This window comes from Tiliqua scincoides, chromosome 2 (assembly GCF_035046505.1).
Source record: "Tiliqua scincoides isolate rTilSci1 chromosome 2, rTilSci1.hap2, whole genome shotgun sequence".
Lineage (NCBI taxonomy): Eukaryota > Metazoa > Chordata > Lepidosauria > Squamata > Scincidae > Tiliqua > Tiliqua scincoides.
In genome coordinates this window covers 71,572,263-71,590,859 of record NC_089822.1, presented here as the reverse complement: position 1 = coordinate 71,590,859, position 18,597 = coordinate 71,572,263, and the positions used below count along the sequence as shown (strand labels likewise).

General features: G+C 42.0%; 1 protein-coding gene across 2 annotated transcripts in view; it reads left to right on the top strand.

Moving 5' to 3' along the window:
- Window positions 1–2,309: 2,309 nt before the first annotated feature.
- LOC136639827 (zinc-regulated GTPase metalloprotein activator 1A-like) overlaps window positions 2,310–18,597 on the top strand; it is a 33,662-nt gene continuing 17,374 nt past the window's right edge. The window contains exons 1-5 of one of the 2 annotated variants that reach the window (XM_066614382.1): window positions 2,310–2,424; window positions 6,027–6,191; window positions 12,356–12,403; window positions 15,687–15,783; window positions 16,679–16,770. In XM_066614382.1, coding sequence (XP_066470479.1) covers window positions 6,047–6,191; window positions 12,356–12,403; window positions 15,687–15,783; window positions 16,679–16,770 — 382 coding nt within the window. In that variant the 5' untranslated portion in view covers window positions 2,310–2,424; window positions 6,027–6,046. Of the gene's footprint in view, window positions 2,425–6,026; window positions 6,192–12,316; window positions 12,404–15,686; window positions 15,784–16,678; window positions 16,771–18,597 lie in introns of both variants that reach the window. The other variant, XM_066614383.1, reaches the window with a different exon arrangement.

The following is an 18,597-nucleotide window of genomic DNA, read 5'->3' as shown; positions in this document are numbered from 1 at the left end:
GATGTGCCTTGATAATTTTAGTGCCTTGTCAGCGTGTTATGAGATGAAAAATGTTGAAAATCGTTGTACTAGACCAGGGGTCTCTAAACTTCTCAGCCAAAGGGCTGCATAGGGCTTGGATTGTGCAGACCTGGCCACGGTGATCCATGCTACGGTGACATCGAGGTTAGATTATTGTAACGTGCTTTATGTGGGGCTGCCCCTGAAGACGGTTCGGAAACTGCAATTAGTGCAGAATGCGGCGGCCCGTGTGGTCACTGGAGCTAGGCGGTTTGACTCTGTCAGCCCACTTCTCTGGGGGCTATATTGGCTGCCCATTCGTTTCCGGGCCCAATTCAAGGTGCTGGTTTTGACCTTTAAAGCCCTATACTGCTCTGGGCCAGGTTATCTTAGAGATCGCCTACTCCCGTACAATCCGGCTCGTCCTCTCAGGTGATCAGAGAAGGCCTTTTTACAAGTGCCGCCGCCTAAGGAGGTACGTGGGGCGGCGGCAAGAAATAGGGCCTTCTCAGTAGTGGCACCAATGTTGTGGAACTCCCTTCCCCTTGACTTGAGAATGGTTCCCTCTCTTGAGACCTTTCAGCGAGGCCTGAAGACCTTGTTGTTTAACCAAGCCTTCTGACGTTATGGCCTTTTTAACATCTTTTATATATCTTTTAGTGGCTTTTTTACAGGCCCGATTCCTCTAAGAACTGCTGTTTTATGCTCTTTTATTCTGACTCTTCTGACTACTGTTTTTATGGGTTCTGCTAATGTGTTTTTTAATATGTTTTTATCTGTTTGTGAAATTATGTTTTAATCTGTTTTATATGTTGTTAGCCGCCCTGGGTCCCTTTTTGGGAGAAGGGCGGGATAAAAATAAAGTTTTATTATTATTATCATCATCATCATCATCATCAAATATCTGGCAGTGTTGAGGGCCGGAAAAAAATTAAATATAAAATTTAAATAAATACATTAGAGACATTAGAGACAGATGAATGAATAAATGAATGAATGGGCTCAAATGTCCAGGATTTCTACAAGCACCAACACAGGACCCCCATTCCCCCCCCCCACAAGTACAACTCCGATTGTGTTGGTCACCTGAGCCAGAGGCTCTCAGGGGATCAGAGGCTCTCCGCAGGCTGCATCTGGTCCCCGTGCTGGGGTTTGGAGACCCCTGTACTAGACCATTGGCTGAGGCTCCCCATTAGGGTTACAATCCTGTACATTGTATAGGGCGGTGGGTTTTTCCCAAGGATTCCGCGGCTCCCCTGGCTGAATTCCGTGGCTTCCTGGGAAGCCATGACTCACAGTTTGGGAACCACAGCCTCACTACCTTGCTGCCTCACAGGTCAGGAAAGCTTGCATTTGGTTATAGGCATGGTTGTATCCATTCAAGTGCAAATAAATTTATTAATTTTAATATACAACCGATTACTCAACTGCTGGATTTCAACTCATGACTAATCAATTAACATTGTTGTGACCAGAACACAGTCCTCTCATTGACCTGTCATTGTAATCAATGTTTTTACAAGAAGGGAGGGGTAAGCACTCATGGTCCATAAAAGGCACAAACTTTTCGTGGGTAAAAGAATAGACCAGTGGTTCTCAAGCTTTTAGCACCGGGACCCACTTTTTAGAATGAGAATCTGTCAGGACCCACCAAAGGTGATGTCATGACCAGAAATGACATCATCGAGCAGGACAATTTTAAACAATCCTAGGCTACAATCCTGCCCACATTTACCCAGGACTGAGCCCCATTGACTATCAAACTTAAAAGCATATACATAGTAGCCTGTTAAAAGTACAGAGCTGTCACATTTCCCCAAATGCAGTCACATACCAGGGTAGCATCAAGTCTAGCATATTAAAAATAAAATATTGAAATGAATGGGGACCCAGCTGGAATTGGCTCGTGACCCAATTAGTGGGTCCCGACCCACAGTTTGAGAAACACTGGAATAGACATTAAAAAGTTATTCTCAGCCCGTCCGCTCTCCTTTGTTGCTTTTATGTGACTGTCAACCGTAAACAAGTGTAGGGAAGCAGAACAGACTCCTGCGCAGACGCAGCACAATTTTCCGCACACAGAAGACCAAAAAGCCCGGCGCTTCACAAAGCATCGCCTCTCTGTTTGCTGAGCCCCACCGCTCCAAGGATGTGATTGATGGAGGGAGGTGGAACAGCCAATCGGAGAGAGGAGCGATGTTGGTGTTCGAATCAACTGTGTCCCAAAGGCGGGCTTCAGTGAGGGGCGGGGTGAAATATTGACGAATGAACTGGTGGGTGGGGGGAAAGAGCTTAGACAGGGAGACGCGCATGCGCCTCTGGATGCTTGGTTAGAACGTTGCAACATTGCGGGGTGGAGTTACAGGTGTGCGAGAGGAGGCAGGACAGGTAGCTGGAAGTGGGATTAAGTGCTGCTGCTGGCAAGTAGGTACCTCTTCTGTTTGGGTGCTGGGGCTGGAAAGCTAAGGTTTGTGCATCACAGAGCGATGGGAATTGAGCTCTTAAGCAGGTCAATCACCCCTGATCCTGTGCAACTGAGAAGTAGGTCACAGCAGAACTGTGTAACTAAGGCTGCAATCTTAAGCACACTTTCCTGGGAGTAAGCCCCATTGACTGTAATGGGACTGACTTCTGAGTAGACATGCATAGAGTTGGGCTCTAAGGCTGTAATCCTAGCCATGCTTTCCTGGGAGTAAGCCCCATTGACTATAGTGGGACTGACTTCTGAGTAGATGTGCATAGGATTGGGCTCTAAGGCTGCAATCCTATCCACACTTTCCTGGGAGTAAGCCCCATTGATTATAATGGGACTGACTTCTGAGTAGACGAGCATAGGAATGGGCTCTAAGAAGTAGATAAGAAAATAAGAACAGCCCCACTGGATCAGGCTATAGGCCCATCTAGTCCAGCTTCCTGTATCTCACACCGGCCCACCAAATGCCCCAGGGAGCACACCAGATAACAAGAGACCTCATCCTGGTGCCCTCCCTTGCATCTGGCATTCTGACATAACCCATTTCTAAAATCAGGAGGTTGCGCATACACATCATGGCTTGTGCCCCATAATGGATTTTTCCTCCAGAAACTTGTCCAATCCCCTTTTAAAGGCGTCCAGGCCAGATGCCAGCACCACATCCTGTGGCAAGGAGTTCCACAGACCGACCACACGCTGAGTAAAGAAATATTTTCTTTTGTCTGTCCTAACCCGCCCAACACTCAAATTTTAGTGGATGTCCCCTGGTTCTGGTATTATGTGAGAGTGTAAAGAGCATCTCCCTATCCACTCTGTCCATCCCCTGCATAATTTTGTATGTCTCAATCATGTCTCCCCTCAGGCGTCTCTTTTCTAGGCTGAAGAGGCCCAAATGCCGTAGCCTTTCCTCATAAGGAAGGTGCCCTAGCCCTGAAATCATCTTAGTCGCTCTCTTTTGCACCTTTTCCATTTCCACTATGTCTTTTTTGAGATGCGGCGACCAAAACTGGACACAATACTCCAGGTGTGGCCTTACCATAGATTTGTACAATGGCATTATAATACTAGCCATTTTGTTCTCAATACCCTTCCTAATGATCCCAAGCATAGAATTGGCCTTCTTCACTGCCGCCGCACATTGCGTTGACACTTTCATCGACCTGTCCACCACCACCCCAAGATCTCTCTCCTGATCTGTCACAGACAGCTCAGAACCCATCAGCCTATATGTGAAGTTTTGATTTTTTGCCCCAATGTGCATGACTTTACACTTACTGACAATGAAGCGCATCTGCCATTTTGCTGCCCATTCTGCCAGTCTGGAGAGATCCTTCTGGAGCTCCTCACAATCACTTCTGGTCTTCACCACTCTGAAAAGTTTGGTGTCGTCTGCAAACTTAGCCACTTCACTGCTCAACCCTGTCTCCAGGTCATTTATGAAGAGGTTGAAAAGCACCGGTCCCAGGACAGATCTTTGGGGCACACCACTTTTCACCTCTCTCCATTGTGAAAATTGCCCATTGACGCCCACTCTCTGCTTCCTGGCCTCCAACCAGTTCTCAATCCACGAGAGGACCTGTCCTCTAATTCCCTGACTGTGGAGTTTTTTCAGTAGCCTTTGGTGAGGGACCATGTCAAACGCCTTCTGAAAGTCCAGATATATAATGTCCACAGGTTCTCCCACATCCACATGCCTGTTGACCTTTTCAAAGAATTCTATAAGGTTTGTGAGGCAAGACTTACCCTTACAGAAGCCATGCTGACTCTCCCTCAGCAAGGCCTGTTCATCTATGTGTTTTGAGATCCTATCTTTGATGAGGCATTCCACCATCTTACCTGGTATAGATGTTAGGCTGACCGGCCTATAGTTTCCCAGGTCCCCCCTCTTTCCCTTTTTAAAGATAGGCGTGACATTTGCTATCCTCCAATCCTCTGGCACTGTGGCTGATCTTACTGAGTTCAGTGGGGATTCCTCCCCTGTAATTGCACCTACAATTGCAGAGTTGGAAAGTTCCTCTGAATGCTGAAAAATGCTCTAGTATTTCTAGAGTTTTAAAACTTTGGTTTCTATTTCTTGTCATTGCTTCTCCAGACTGGGAGAAAGTGGGTGTATTGAATGTGTGCCTTTCAGTGCATCTTTTAATGGCAAAGAGCATTTGTTGGAAAATTAAAAGGTTAAGAAATGTTTTTGGTCCATCAGCCCTCTAATGTTGCTGTTGCTACTTGAGAGGCCGGTTTTGCTCATTGTGAGACTACAGTAACTATATATTTAAACGCCCCCCCCCCCCCGCATGATAAAGAAACAGAAATATATGTATGTAAATCGGAGCAGGCTTGTTTCTCAATGGCTGGGATCACTAGGGGCAAAACTTGATAACCACAAGTGCTCCTCTTTACAACTTCTCCAGCAGTGTATGTTTGCCACTCCTATAGGAAGATGTACAGTACAGTACAGATGTACTTTTCCAGGAGTGGGAAGCTGGTTGAAGCTGCTTTGGAGAGTATGTGGGAAGCAAAGTGTGACACTGTGTTTGTTTTTATGAGGTTTTCCAACAGCACAATTCTAAAGCCAAGGAACTACTAAGGCCACTGGAGGTCACCTAGGGCAGTGATTCTCAAACTGGGGCATCACGATGCCCCCGCCTGAGGGCCCTGGACTCTGCCCCCTGTAGGGGTGGGGGCAGGAGGAAGGCAGCGACATAATCCCCAGGATCGCATTGCTAAGGGGTACTTACCAGTCCCTGCAGCAGCCTCCCAGGGGTGCAGGGAGCCCTATGCAACCCTCTGCAGGGCTCCCCAGGCTTCAGACAATGAAAATGAATTGCTCCACTTTTGCTTTTAAAGCTTGGGGAGCCCTGTGGAGGATCACACAGGGCTCCCCGCACCCCTAGGAGGCTGCTGCAGGGACTGGTAAGTACGTGCTAGACCCTGTGCCCCTCTTAACAACATGATCCTGGAGAACATGTTGCTGCCTTCTCCCTACCCCCGCTTCCTTTCCTGCTCCCCTGCAAGGACTTCAGCGGTTCTCAAGATCCCTGGGAGTTTGAGAACCACTGACATAGGGGGAAGGGGACTTTCATCCCCTTCTCCTGGGAAAAGCCCTAAACCCCGCAATCGGGCTTCTCAAGTCTGCACCAGCTATATTGCTTCTGGTCCAACAAAGAGTTCAGGATCCAGCAGAGCAGAGCTCCACCCAATCCCACCCCCTCCCACCCTGGTTCCTCCCCCACCCCTCCTTCCTCTGCCTTGTTCTGCCCACTCCCCACCCACCCCAAAACCGGTGCTACTGGGGCACCTGTCAGCCCTCCACGTGGCACTGAGGCTCAGCAATGACTGCAGCCCCTTTCTCTCTGGGTGATGCAGATGTGCCTTACGGCATGTTTGCGACATCTAGTGTTGGAGCTGGAGCTCAACGCTGGCACTGAGAGTGTTTAGGATTGGGCCCTAAGTCTCTTATTTGCATCTTTCCCTGTTATTCCCTGTGTTTAATATTTCTTCTAAGGTCTGAGACTGTCCTGATAGTGTTTCTTAATTAATATTTTTGGGTTTACAGGTGGTTACAGTGTCTCAGAAATGGAAGGCTCTTCTATGGAAGAAGAAGAAGACTGCCCTGAGTTGGTTCCAATAAGTGAACAAGAGATAAAGGATAGTGTCGGAGGAAATATTCAGACTACTGAGGATTCTAAGATTCCTGTTACTATCATCACGGGGTATTTAGGTAATAATAATAATACTAAGCATTTGTATAGTGCTTTCAGTGTGTGCTATCTGCACTTACGTGTTTTTCCTTGATGTCCTTACAACAACTCTGTAAGGAAGTAAGTACTTCTTTACCCCTTTTTCAGTCGAGGAACTGAACTGGCTTGTCACCATGGCTATCAAAATGAAATCTTTCCAATATTAATGTGCAGTGAAGCTTTGTTTAAAGTGATAGAAAGTGATCTTGTATCAAGAATGCACGTGTCTTCCACTTTCCATATAGAACAGACAGAGCTTGTCTAAGACAGAAATACAGTAGGATTCATTTAAGAATTTTAAGCCTTTTAAAGATATTATGTACTTTGCTACTGCTGTGCAGTTGCAAAATAAGAATGGTTAACTTAGGATGGATGGAGAATGTTCTTATCCCTATTGCAGCTCTTTTGGACCACATTCTGCTGGGTCTGTTTCACAGAGATCCACATTCCACAGAGCCTGAAGGCAGAATCCTTTTTTCCCCCTGAGTGTGATTTCTCATGCATTTTTTTAAATAAAAAATGTTCAGAGTTACAAAATATAATCTAATTTTATTAAAAGCTTATGTCCAAAGACACAGAATTCCAGTGTGACTGTTCCAATATGTTAAATGTGAAGTCCAATACAATATTGATATGATTGGGAGCAAAAGTATCCTGATCATTTGTCTGCCTGCAGTGGTGGGAGAGTTGGAAAAACTTCCATAAACTATATGCATATGTTCAGATCTTACATGAAGTGAGGATCATGTCAGACTACCCTGCCTCATGGCAGGCATACTCCACCTAAGTTTGTGCATTGGACTTGCATGTTTACACAAGCCTGTGGTTGAATCCAGTGCATGTGGTCTTCTAGAACATGTTTAGGACTCTGTACAAATGTGAAGTCCTGTGCATGCATATCAGGCTGGGTTGTGCTGGCACTGTCCCCTTGTCCTACCATGTGTACAATTTGAATATTTGCCTAAGGCTGAAGTGCTATAGCAAAGTCATCCAGGCTTGCCTTGATAACAATGGAGGTGCATTATTGGGAGCTGATGTGGTCATGCTCTTTTTTTAAGAATTATTTTCCAAAATAAAAACAACAAATATAAATAAACACATAACAAACAAACTCAATACAAAACACAAAAACGCACCATTGGAGGGTGCAGGAAATCATATATCAGTATATCTAATCAATCAATACATGTCTTCTAATCTTGTTCCTAGTTTAGCCTCTTAATATCATTTATCTATCATATCATATCCTATATAATATATCATGTATACAATATATTCATCTAAATGCCCTATCTTATACATTTTCAACTTCATTTTCAACCAAGCATAGAATGGTCTTCATGGCTCTATCTGTGTCGGTTTGCGCTGTTGATCCAAAATCTCTGTAAGTCTATCCATTTCCGCCACATTCATTATTTTCTCTATTAATTCATCTTTCATTGGAATTTTAATATCTTTCCAGTATCTAGCATATAAAATCCTTGCAGCAGTTAATATCATAATAACTAAATACACATCATTTTCTTTATCTATAATATCTAAGGTAATATTAAGCAAAAATAACTCTGGTTTCAATGGTATTGTAAATCCAACAATCTCTTCTATTAGATTCCTTACCATTTTCCAATATACTTGCATTTTTTTACATGTCTACCACATATGATAAAACGTCTCTTCTTCACATTTACACTTCCAACAATTTTTTGATATGTTCTGATTCATTTTTACCAGTTTTACTGGTGTCATGTACCATCTATAAAACATTTTATATGCATTTTTTTTAATTTGTTGCTCTAGTAAATTTTATGTTATATTTCCAAATCTGTTCCCATTGTTCTAATGTAATATTATGGCCTATATTTAGCGCCCATTGTATCATACATTGTTTCTTCATGCATCTCAAAATCCAATAGGAACATATACATTCTTTTGATATATTTTTCTTTTGTTTCTAAGAGTATTCTATCAAATGGCATCTGTTCTGAATAGAATCCTTCTTGTTTATCTTTTCCAAATTTTGAATCAAGTTGCAAGCGAGTCCACCAATCCATCTCCACACCCTGTCTTAACAGTTCTTCTTTTGTCTTTAATTGCCCATCTTTCTTTAATAAACTTTCATATCTAAGCATCTTTGTTATCTCTAATAAATTTGGCCGGGTACATGCTTCTAGTGGCGCCATCCATTGGGGGATTTTGGTATACATCTGTCTTTGTATTTTAGCCCAGATCCATAAGAAAGATTTCTTTAATATATGAATCACTTATATTCATTTGCTTTTCCATACAAAACAAATGCATGCCATCCCCATTCAAAATCATGAGCCTCCAGTTCAAAGTATTCTTTGATATTCTAATATAATCCACTCTTTAATCCATAGTAGCACCACAGCCTTATAGTATAAAAACCAATCAGGAAGCCCCATGCCTCCTCTTAGTTTCGCATCTTGCAAGGCCTTCATTTTAATTTTTGGTTTCTTTCCCTGCCAGATAAATTTTGAGATAATTTGATTAATTTCTTTAAATATATCTTGCTTCAAAATTACAGGGATTGTTTGGAAAAGAAAGTTTATTTTAGGCAAAACATTCATTTTCACTGCAGCAACTCTTCCCATCAACAAAAGCTGCAATTATTTCCATTTTGTTAAATCTCTTTTTATTTCTTCAATCAGTTTCAAGTAATTATCTTTTCCTAATATACATGTTTTCTTCGTTAATTGAATCCCTAAATATTTAATTTTTCTTCTTCTTTGAAGTTTGTTAATTCCACTAATTTCTGTATTTTCTTTATTTGCATATTTTTTGTTAACATTTTTGTTCTCTTGACATTTATTTTCAGTCCTGTCACTTCAGTATTTTCTCGCAACACGTCTAACAAATTTTTGGCAGATTCTAATGGTTCTTCTACAATCGCCATAAAGTCATCCGCAAATGCCTGGATTTTAAATTCTTAATTTAAATTTAAACCTCTTATTTTTAATCCTTTAATCTCTTCTGTCTTTCTCACTTGATTCAAAAGTATTTCCATGATCACTATAAATAGTAATGGAGAAAGTGGACATCCCTGTCTCGTTCCTTCTTCAATTTTTATCTCCTCTGAAAGCTCTCCATTTATTCTAATTCTAGCAGTTTGATTCTTATATATAGCTTTAATCATAGCAATAAACAGAGTTCCTGCATCCATCATTTCAAATTGTAAAAACATCAAATTCCAGTTCACGTTATTAAATGCTTTTTTAAAATCTATAAAAAACATTGCCATTTGCTTATCAGGGTGCATTTCATAATATTCTAAAAAGTTCAATATCTTTCTCATATTATTTCTGATTTGTCTTCTTGGTAAGAACCCTGCTTGGTCTTGATGAATAATGTTTATCAAAACTCTTTAATCTTGAAGCTAATATTGTTGCAAAAATTTTATAATCCATATTAAGTAGTGAAATTGGTCTGTAATTTTGAATCTTTTCTTGGTCAAGCCCTTCTTTATGTATAACTGTAATAACTGCTTCCTTCCAAGTATCAGGGATTTTATCCTTTTGCTGTATTTCTTCTATCATTTTTTTCAATGGTAACATCAACTCTTCTTCAAAACATTTATAAAATTCAGCTGGTAATCCATCACTACAGGGCGATTTCTGATTTTTTTGTTTAGCGATTGCTTCTGAAATCTCACTAACTCAGGGGTGCTCACACTTTTTTGGCTCGAGAGCTACTTTGAAACCCAGCAAGGCCAGAGATCTACCAGAGTTTTTTTACAATGTTCGCGCCATCATAACATATAACATTTATGTGTACAATGTATGTTGGTGTACCTTGCATAACCGAATGAGCCAATATTGCACAACACAACATAATTAACTATAAACATTTTTTGTAATTAGTTGAGTTTACTTTGATGACTTGCACTGAAGTGAATCAGCCAAGGATGCATAGTCCAGACAGTAGCTGCTGACAGCCAGCCTCAAGCACACTTCCAAATGTTCATCAGTCATGGTGGAACGGTACTTGGACTTAATGATCTTCATGTAGGAAAAGGCTGACTCACATAAATAAGTGGAGCCCTTCCTGCCTCAGGTGCTCTTATATCCCTGAGGGCCCTATTGCCTTCAAGTGGCTGCAGCTGTGCAGCACACTCTGCTGGATGCCCAGGCCTTACCCTTAAAGGGGCCACTGCTGACACCACATCTACCTCCTCACCAGATCTTCCAATACAAGTGGGGGGGGGGGAGCAGATCTCTATACAGACCAGTGCAAAAACAGGGGAAAGGTGTGGGGGAGGGAAGATCTCTATATAGACATCACAGCAAGACCAGTGCAAAACCCCTTGCACACAGAACCAACAGATGGAAGTTGGGGGGGGCAGATCTCCATACATACCAGTGCAAAAACAGGGGAAGGGTAAGTCAGCCCCAGTAGAGTCAACGGGGCTCACTTCCAGGGATGCGTGGACAGGAGAGAAGCCTGCCAGCGGCTCCTCTCCAGGTCTACTCACGAGTCAGCCCCAGTAGAGTCAACGGGGCTCACTCCCAGGGATGTGTGGACAGGAGCTCACTCCCAGGGATGTGTGGACAGGAGCTCACTCCCAGGGATTTGTCACTCCCAGGACAGGGCTCACTCCCAGGGATGCATGGACAGGAGCTCCCACAGATGCATCACTCCCAGGGAGCTCACTCCCAGGATGGGCTCACTCCCAGGGATGCATGGACAGGAGCTCACTCCCACGGATGCATCACTCCCAGGGAGCTCACTCCTAGGGGAGTGTCACTCCCAGGACGGGGCTCACTCCCAGGGATGCGTGGACGGGAGAGAAGCCTGCGATCGACTCATTTTGCCTCGCGATCGACCAGTCGATCGACCAGTCGATCGCGATCGACGTATTGAGCACCCCTGCACTAACTGATATCGGTTGATTCAAACTTTCTTTTTGTTGCTGCAATATCTTTAATTCATTATTTTTTTGTAAGTAATTCCTTACTTGCATGTTTACACAATTGGACTTGCTTGCATGTTTACACAATTGGTTCATTGGACTTGCATGTTTACACAAGCCTGTGGTTGAGCCCAAGGTAGACCTCAACAGATGGGAAACCTTGGTCTCTGAGCATCCCACATGGAGGCAGGCTGTGCAGCATGGCCTCTCCCAGTTTGAAGAGACACTTGCCCAACAGACTGAAGCAAAGAAGGAAGGCCCGTAGCCAGGGAGACACACCAGGGACAGACTACATTGCTCCCAGTGTGGAAGGGATTGTCACTCCTGAATTGGCCTCTTCAGCCACACTAGATGCTGTTCCAGAACCACTTTTCAGAGTGCAATACCATAGTCTCCCAAGACTGAAGGGTGCCAATGATGGTGATGGTTGAGCTCAGTGAATGTGGTCCTCTAGAACATGTTTAGGACTCTGTACAAATGTGAAGTCCTGCACATGCATATCAGGCTGGGTTGTGCAAGCACTGTCCCCTTGTCCTACCACGTGTACAATTTGAATATTTGCCTAAGTGCTATAGCAGAGTCATCCAGCCTTGCCTTGATAACAATGGAGGTGCATTATTGGGAGCTGATGTGGTCATGCTCTTTTTGGCAGAGCGGAACATTTTTTTGTAACAGCAAATTACTCACAAAGCCTTAACTCACATTAATGTGCTTTGCTGTATTAAATGGTAAATCTGAATTACAGACTTATTAAAATACCAAAGAGTTTTTTTGAATGAGTCTGAGTACAGTACAGTTTGTTTCCTTGTTTCAAACATCATCATGTTTCATAGGTTGTGAAGATGTGCCATTGCACAAAATTGAACATGTTTCTGTTGCTTTAAGCTATACAAAAGGAAAAAAAATCAATGACTAAATTTTGTCATGGCTCCTTTTTGTTCCTTGTCATGAAATGTTTGTGCAGTTATTTATGAATAGGTATCTCTATGATGATCTCACATTTATCAGGCTCATTCTGTGTTTACTAATCTTACCCCACAATTCTTCTCGCCCCATATTTTCTCTGAGGTTTTTAAATACGTAATATGTAAATGTTTTTATATTGAAAATACATAATTATCTGTGCTAAAATATTTGCTTCCTTTTTCCATCGTAATGAAGCATAATCCTGTTTTTTAGGTGCTGGGAAAACTACTCTTCTTAATTATATTTTGACAGAACAGCATAACAAGAGAATAGCAGTTATTTTAAATGAATTTGGTGAAGGTAAGTAAACATACATTAAAAACAAGAGTAATTTTATATGAAAGATGTGCACACTTGTAAAAATGATATGATCTTGAAATGGTCTGTACACTTATACCTTGTAAAAGAGTCATACTTTATCATTTAAAGACTAAAGCAAAATGCTACCTTTGAAACTTACATAGGCTCACTCAGTGCCTATGATTGTCAGGCTGCAATCTTATGCACACTTCCCTGGGAGTAAGCCCTATTGAATACAAGGGAATGTACTTCTGAGTAGACATTCATAGGTTTGCACAGTAAGTTATCCTGGCATTTAGACACCTCCATGCAGAGTGAACGTACAATAGTTTCATTCTTTAGAAAGTAGAATAGTCTGAATTCTCTCCTGTAATAAGAAAGCAAGATCTAAAGCACTGGTTCCGACCCTGAAGAGTGGTCCGTGAGGTCTCAGGAAAAAAATCGCTTGTGATAACTTCCAGTATTTTGCTGGGCAAGCAGTCCCTCATGGACCACCAGAGAGAGTGGGGGACAAACTGCCTGTAGCTGCAGCTGGCAGCAAAAGCAGCAAACCACAGATCTTCTCTATAAATAATAAATTTTTAATAAGTCTTTTCTATCTACAGGCAGCCTGCATTATCTGCAGGTTCAGTACCTACAGATTTTTTCATCCGTGGGCCCCCGAGTCTGTGGTGTGAGATAACCTGGGTCCTCCAAAGGCGAGGGGTGCTCTGCTCCTCTTACCCCCGCAGTTTTCCTTTTCCATAGGTGTTCTGGGAATGGAACCCCAGTGGATAATGAGGGCTGCCTGTATTGTAAATTTAAATGTATTTTTTGTGTGCAGGGATGACGGTTGCATATGGTTCATGACAATTCCAATTTTTGCCTCAGTGGTCAGCTGTCTCCTATAGGTTGGGAACCACTGATCTAAAGGTTGTTCAACCCACCTTTGGAGTGGAAGGTTTCTCCTTCCTAGACTGCATGAAGCCTTTCTTTGATCAGGAGAACACATCCTAGCAGGGGACAGGACCTACAGAGCAAGTCCATTGTACAGAGCAAGTACCATTGAATTCATTGGGAGTTTCTTCTGACAGAAGTCCCATTGAATTCAATGGTACTTACTCCCAGATAAGTATGTATAGGAATGTAGCCTTAATGGGCTTTCCAGGGATACTGTTGTACTTGATTTAAAACATGCAAGCACCATCGCCCACATCATAGATATAAAAAAGCAGTACCTTCAGAATTCACTTCTATTATTTGGAAAAGAAAGGAGAAAAGCCCCCATCACCTGTGTTAGTGACAGGGAAAAGGTTTTTTTGATCCTCCCAAAGAGTATTTGATATGCCTGGTTTGCTCAGAGGAGACTAGAGCCTCACACCTGGCTAAACCAAATATCGGAAGCTGTTGTGGTGGCCAGGTAGAGCAGTGGTTCCCAAATGTTTTAGAACCAAGATCCACTTTTCAAATTAACACTCTATTGCAGGGGTCTGCAAACCCCAGCTCAGGGGCCAGATGTAGCCCACAGCAAGCCTCTTTATGCCTGCAGCTAGCCTCTTGTCCCCTGAAAGCCTCTGGCCCACTCAACTGAACATGACCAGAACTGTGCTCTGATTGTGTCTGGAGGGTGTTCTGAGGGCCAGATGGGCTCATTCATTCATTTATTCACTCATCTAAGTTCCATCTCTAATTTATCTATTTAAATTTTATATTTAAATTTTTTTTCCGGCCCTCCACAGCATGCCAGATATTTGATGCTGCCCTCTGGTCAAAACGTTTGGAGACCCCCGCTCTATTGGGACCCAAGTAGCTTGATGAGACTTAAAAAAAAAGTTTTACTTTACCAGCCACATAAGCTCTGATTTTATTCTTTTTACTATTGTAAGAGGGAGGAACCACCCCCTGGAGTGTTTTGAGCTCCATGTTAATAAGATTGGAACCATTCTGGTGGCCTTGTGTTCCCCTTTGCAGTAGACCAAAGCAAGGTTACCTGCTCCTGATTAAATGTGCATGCCCCGCTCCGTTTTGGTTTCCATAGGGCTCAATACTTTTTCCTTATCAGCTATTGGCTTGTCAGTTTCGTGACCTACCAAAAATCAGGTCAGGACCCACTGGTCAGTCCCGACCCACAGTTTGGGAGAAACTGAGCTAGAGCCATCTTACCTTCTTGAATCAGTGCCCTCTGGAAAACATCAGCAAAAAATCTGTGTAAATACTTTGTTTGGCACTGTATGACAGAAATCCGAATTATGGCCCATTCTGGATAAGTTTTCTGTAACATTTAGCTGTACTGAAAGATGTTTTTGCTGCATCTGGACACCCTACCATTGGACATGCTAATCCAGAGTGCTCTTTGTCCTAGGACCTAGAACAGGGGTGCCCAAACCCCGGCCCTGGGGCCACATGCAGTCCTTGAGGTCTCTCAATGCAGCCCTCAGGGAGCCCCCAGTCTCCAGTGAGCCGCTGGCCCTCCGGAAATTTGTTGGAGCCCGCACTGGCCTGACGCAACTGCTGTCAGCATGAGGGCAACTGTTTGACCTCTCGTGTGAACTGTAGGATGAGGGCTTCCTCCACAGCTTGCTGTTTCACATCTGATGCAGTAGCAGCAGCAAAGGAAAGGCCAGTCTTGCTTTGTGCAAGGCCTTTTATAGGCCTTGAGCTATTGCAAGACCTTCATTCATTCATATAAGTTCATCTTTAATGTATTCATTTAGGTATACTTATGTAAATGTATTCAAATTTTAAATGTAAATTAATTCCGTTTTTTCTCCAGCCCCCAACACAGAGAGATGATGTGGCCCTACTGCAAAAAACTTTGGACACCCCTGACCTATATAGAAGATGAGGAGCAAAATTGAGTTTTTCCAAAATTATTGTTTTGAGTCCTACAAATTGGAGCAGAATGCCACACACTTCTTGTATCTTTATTCAAATATTGGTCCAAACTCTTGTTTTCATTTCGATTGGAAAATAGATGCTCTTTAGGAGAGATTTTCTCCCAGGATTTCCCACATTCCTGTTCTTTCTCCCTTTCATCTCTTAGTTGTAGTAATTGAACCACAAGGGATTCCTGAAAAGTTTTCAATCTAAATAGAAATGGAATATTGCTTGTATGTAGGCTGAGAGCTTTTTAGCCACTCTTTGTAGCTCAGTAAGGGCATGAAGTCTTGATCGGAGAAGAGGAGCATTTTCTTGAAGATCTCTGGGAGTGAGCAGCCCAATTTAGACTGTATTTCTCACCAAATTAATGAAAATACCCAATGAAAGACCCAATCTTACTTTCCTTTTCTTGTTATATTGTCAGGAAGTGCCTTGGAAAAATCCTTGGCTGTAAGTCAAGGTGGAGAACTCTATGAGGAATGGCTGGAGCTCAGAAATGGTTGCTTGTGCTGTTCTGTAAAGTAAGGAATTGTTTTAAAATGCAAATTCCTTTTTTTGTAAAGTAGACCGTTTTTGTGTTGATTTTGTGTGTGAGTTCAAAAAATGTAGCTGTCTGCCTGATAATCTTGTAGGTATTGGCTAAGTTCAGACCTAATGTGAAACCATAGTTTGGGTAGCTAAGCTATGGTTTTGTGTTACATGTAAGCTGAACCTGCCCACAAACTGGCTTTTTTTTGGTGGGAAGGGGTCAACAAACCAAGAACTGGAACCTGTATTTGAGACAAGTTTTGGAAACTGTAATTTGTATTGTGTCTGAATTCACAGACCTGTGTCAAAGCTTAGTTAGCATCATTGGTCTGCATCAAAAAAACTGCAACATTGAGATGGAAGTGAACTGGTAAACATGAAATTGAGGGCCCAATCCTATCCAACTTTCCAGTGAACAAATGTTTCCTTTCTTTGAGGAGAATTCTGAGACTACCGCCCCCCGGGCAAGATACACTTCATTCCCTAATGCTGGAAACTTGTATAGGATTGGGCCCTGGGTTTCTGAACAGATGGAAAACAAAAGATGGAAAACAATAAGCAACTCTCAACCATGGTTTCCCTGTTGTACATTTGGAAGCTCAGATCATGATATGGGTTCTAAACCCTCAGTTTCATAAACTTACCAATTCACCTACTCATGGTAAACATGCATGTGTAACTCAGTTTCACTCTTCGTAGGGCACAATACATTTTTCTCATCTGCTAACAGTTTGTCCTTTTCACAACCACCAACAATCAGGTTGTGACCCATTGGTAGATCCCAACCCACAGTTTGGAGAACACTGGACTATGTTTAGAAAGTGGTAGAAATGTAAATATGTTTTTAAAATTCTTGTTCCTTTAAATTATATTTCCTTTCTTGTATAGGGACAATGGTTTGAAAGCTATTGAGAATTTGATGCAGAAGAAAGGAAAATTTGACTACATTTTGCTAGAAACAACTGGCTTGGCAGATCCAGGTAAATATAATTTTTTTGGTTGTGGGAGATAGAGTGACTCTGGAATGATAGAATGGAATTGTTCTGTTTGGGATGTTCAGAAGTGTATAGGATGAGAATTCCATTGTTTCAGTCTATCATACTATAAGATGGTCTGTGGGTATGGTTTAGGTACAAGAAAAAAAGGATGGAATTGTCCTGAAGGAGGATAGCCAAATAAACCCACATATGCTATCACTGTAGCAATTAATACGTAATAGAGACATGCTCCAGCAGGCCAGGAAGCCGTGGTACCATAACCATCCTCATCCACAAGATATCTCTCTGTAGTACACACTCAGTGGTGCAGGTGACTTTGTTAGCAGTGTTGGGTTGGAGTGGCAAGTAGTGGGTTGGAGTGGCAAGTAGTGGAGTGGGTTGGTGTGACAGACTTCTGGCTGGGGTTCAGCCTTCTTTTTCTGGCCAGGTGGACCAAGTCATCTGTAAACATTGCTTGAAGCAAATAAGAATAGTATTTAATATTTCAGAAGGGTAGTTTGCAGCAAAACAATCAAGAGTTTTATGGCACCTTAAAGTCTGACCTATGGTTTTCTCAGGAAGTCAGTTTGCCTTGCAAATAGCGATATTGGTAGCATCCTACTGCATTTCTTGGTCTTCTGATCCCACTGTTTACAATTTTGAAAAATGTTCTCTGTGTGCATGTACTGTATTTACCCACATGCTGCCAGCTGATGATCATACTTCATGCATCTGATGAAGTGGGCTTAGGCCACAAAAGCTTGAGGAACAGTAAATCTGTTCAGAGGGAAAGATGGAACAGAAATCATATAAATAAGCAAATATGGTTGAGTTTATTGAAATTGTTTGCACATGATATTGTTTGAATTCTCATAATCACATGTTTCTGACAGCTGATCCCTTTTTGAAATGCAGTGTGCACTTAAAAAAAAAATCCAACAATTCTGTCCATCCTTTGTCTCCAAGAGGTTAGAAGATGTACTAATTGTAAACCATCTAACTGCAAAAAAGCAAAATTAGGAAGAGGAAAGAAGGAAAGAAAGAAAGAAAAAAGAAAAGAAGAAAGAAATTCACTTGATTATAGTGAATAAAAAGTAGTCTAACATTCTTTTCTGGACTCTTCATTTAACTGAAGAGGTGAAGAGGGTTCCTTTTGGCGATTTAGTTGTTACCTGTTAAGAAGGCGAACAGTCTCCTGTTCAAAGCTAAATAATTGTTGTGGTAAAGTGATTTTCTTTAAAAGAAAGGACATTGATTCAGCTCTTGTTATACAAAAATCCTATTTCCCTTAAGTTGGAAAACTATTAAGGCATTTGGAGGGGGAAAAAATCAATAAATACCTGGAAACTATTAGATTTTGTGGCCTTTGCTATATCTTGCATGAGTAATCGCTGTAAACAGCTGACAGGTATTCCAGTCCTGACACCCAGTGATGCTTGGGAGACCACATCTTGACAGTTCAAGTGGACAGCTTCGGATATGGGAATGGCTTCAGCTATCATTGTTTTTGCCTATCCGCTTCATTCTACAAGACAGGCTTGACATCAACTAGATTTGTGAGCCTTTGAAAAATAGCATACTTTCATTGCTGTCAGTTTCTCACACCTTTGTGTTGTGACAGATGTGCATGTTTAAATCATCTCATGTCAAAGCAAATTTTGATTTCTTATCTTGTAAAATATAACGTCCTGTGGGAACTTGGCTATTTTCATTACTGTTCAGTAATAAATGTTAATGTATTCACTTTTGTCTCACAAATAGAACAGAAGGGATACAACATGGTAGCAAATAAAATATTCTAAGTGTCCAACTTCCTGGTTTATCAGAACT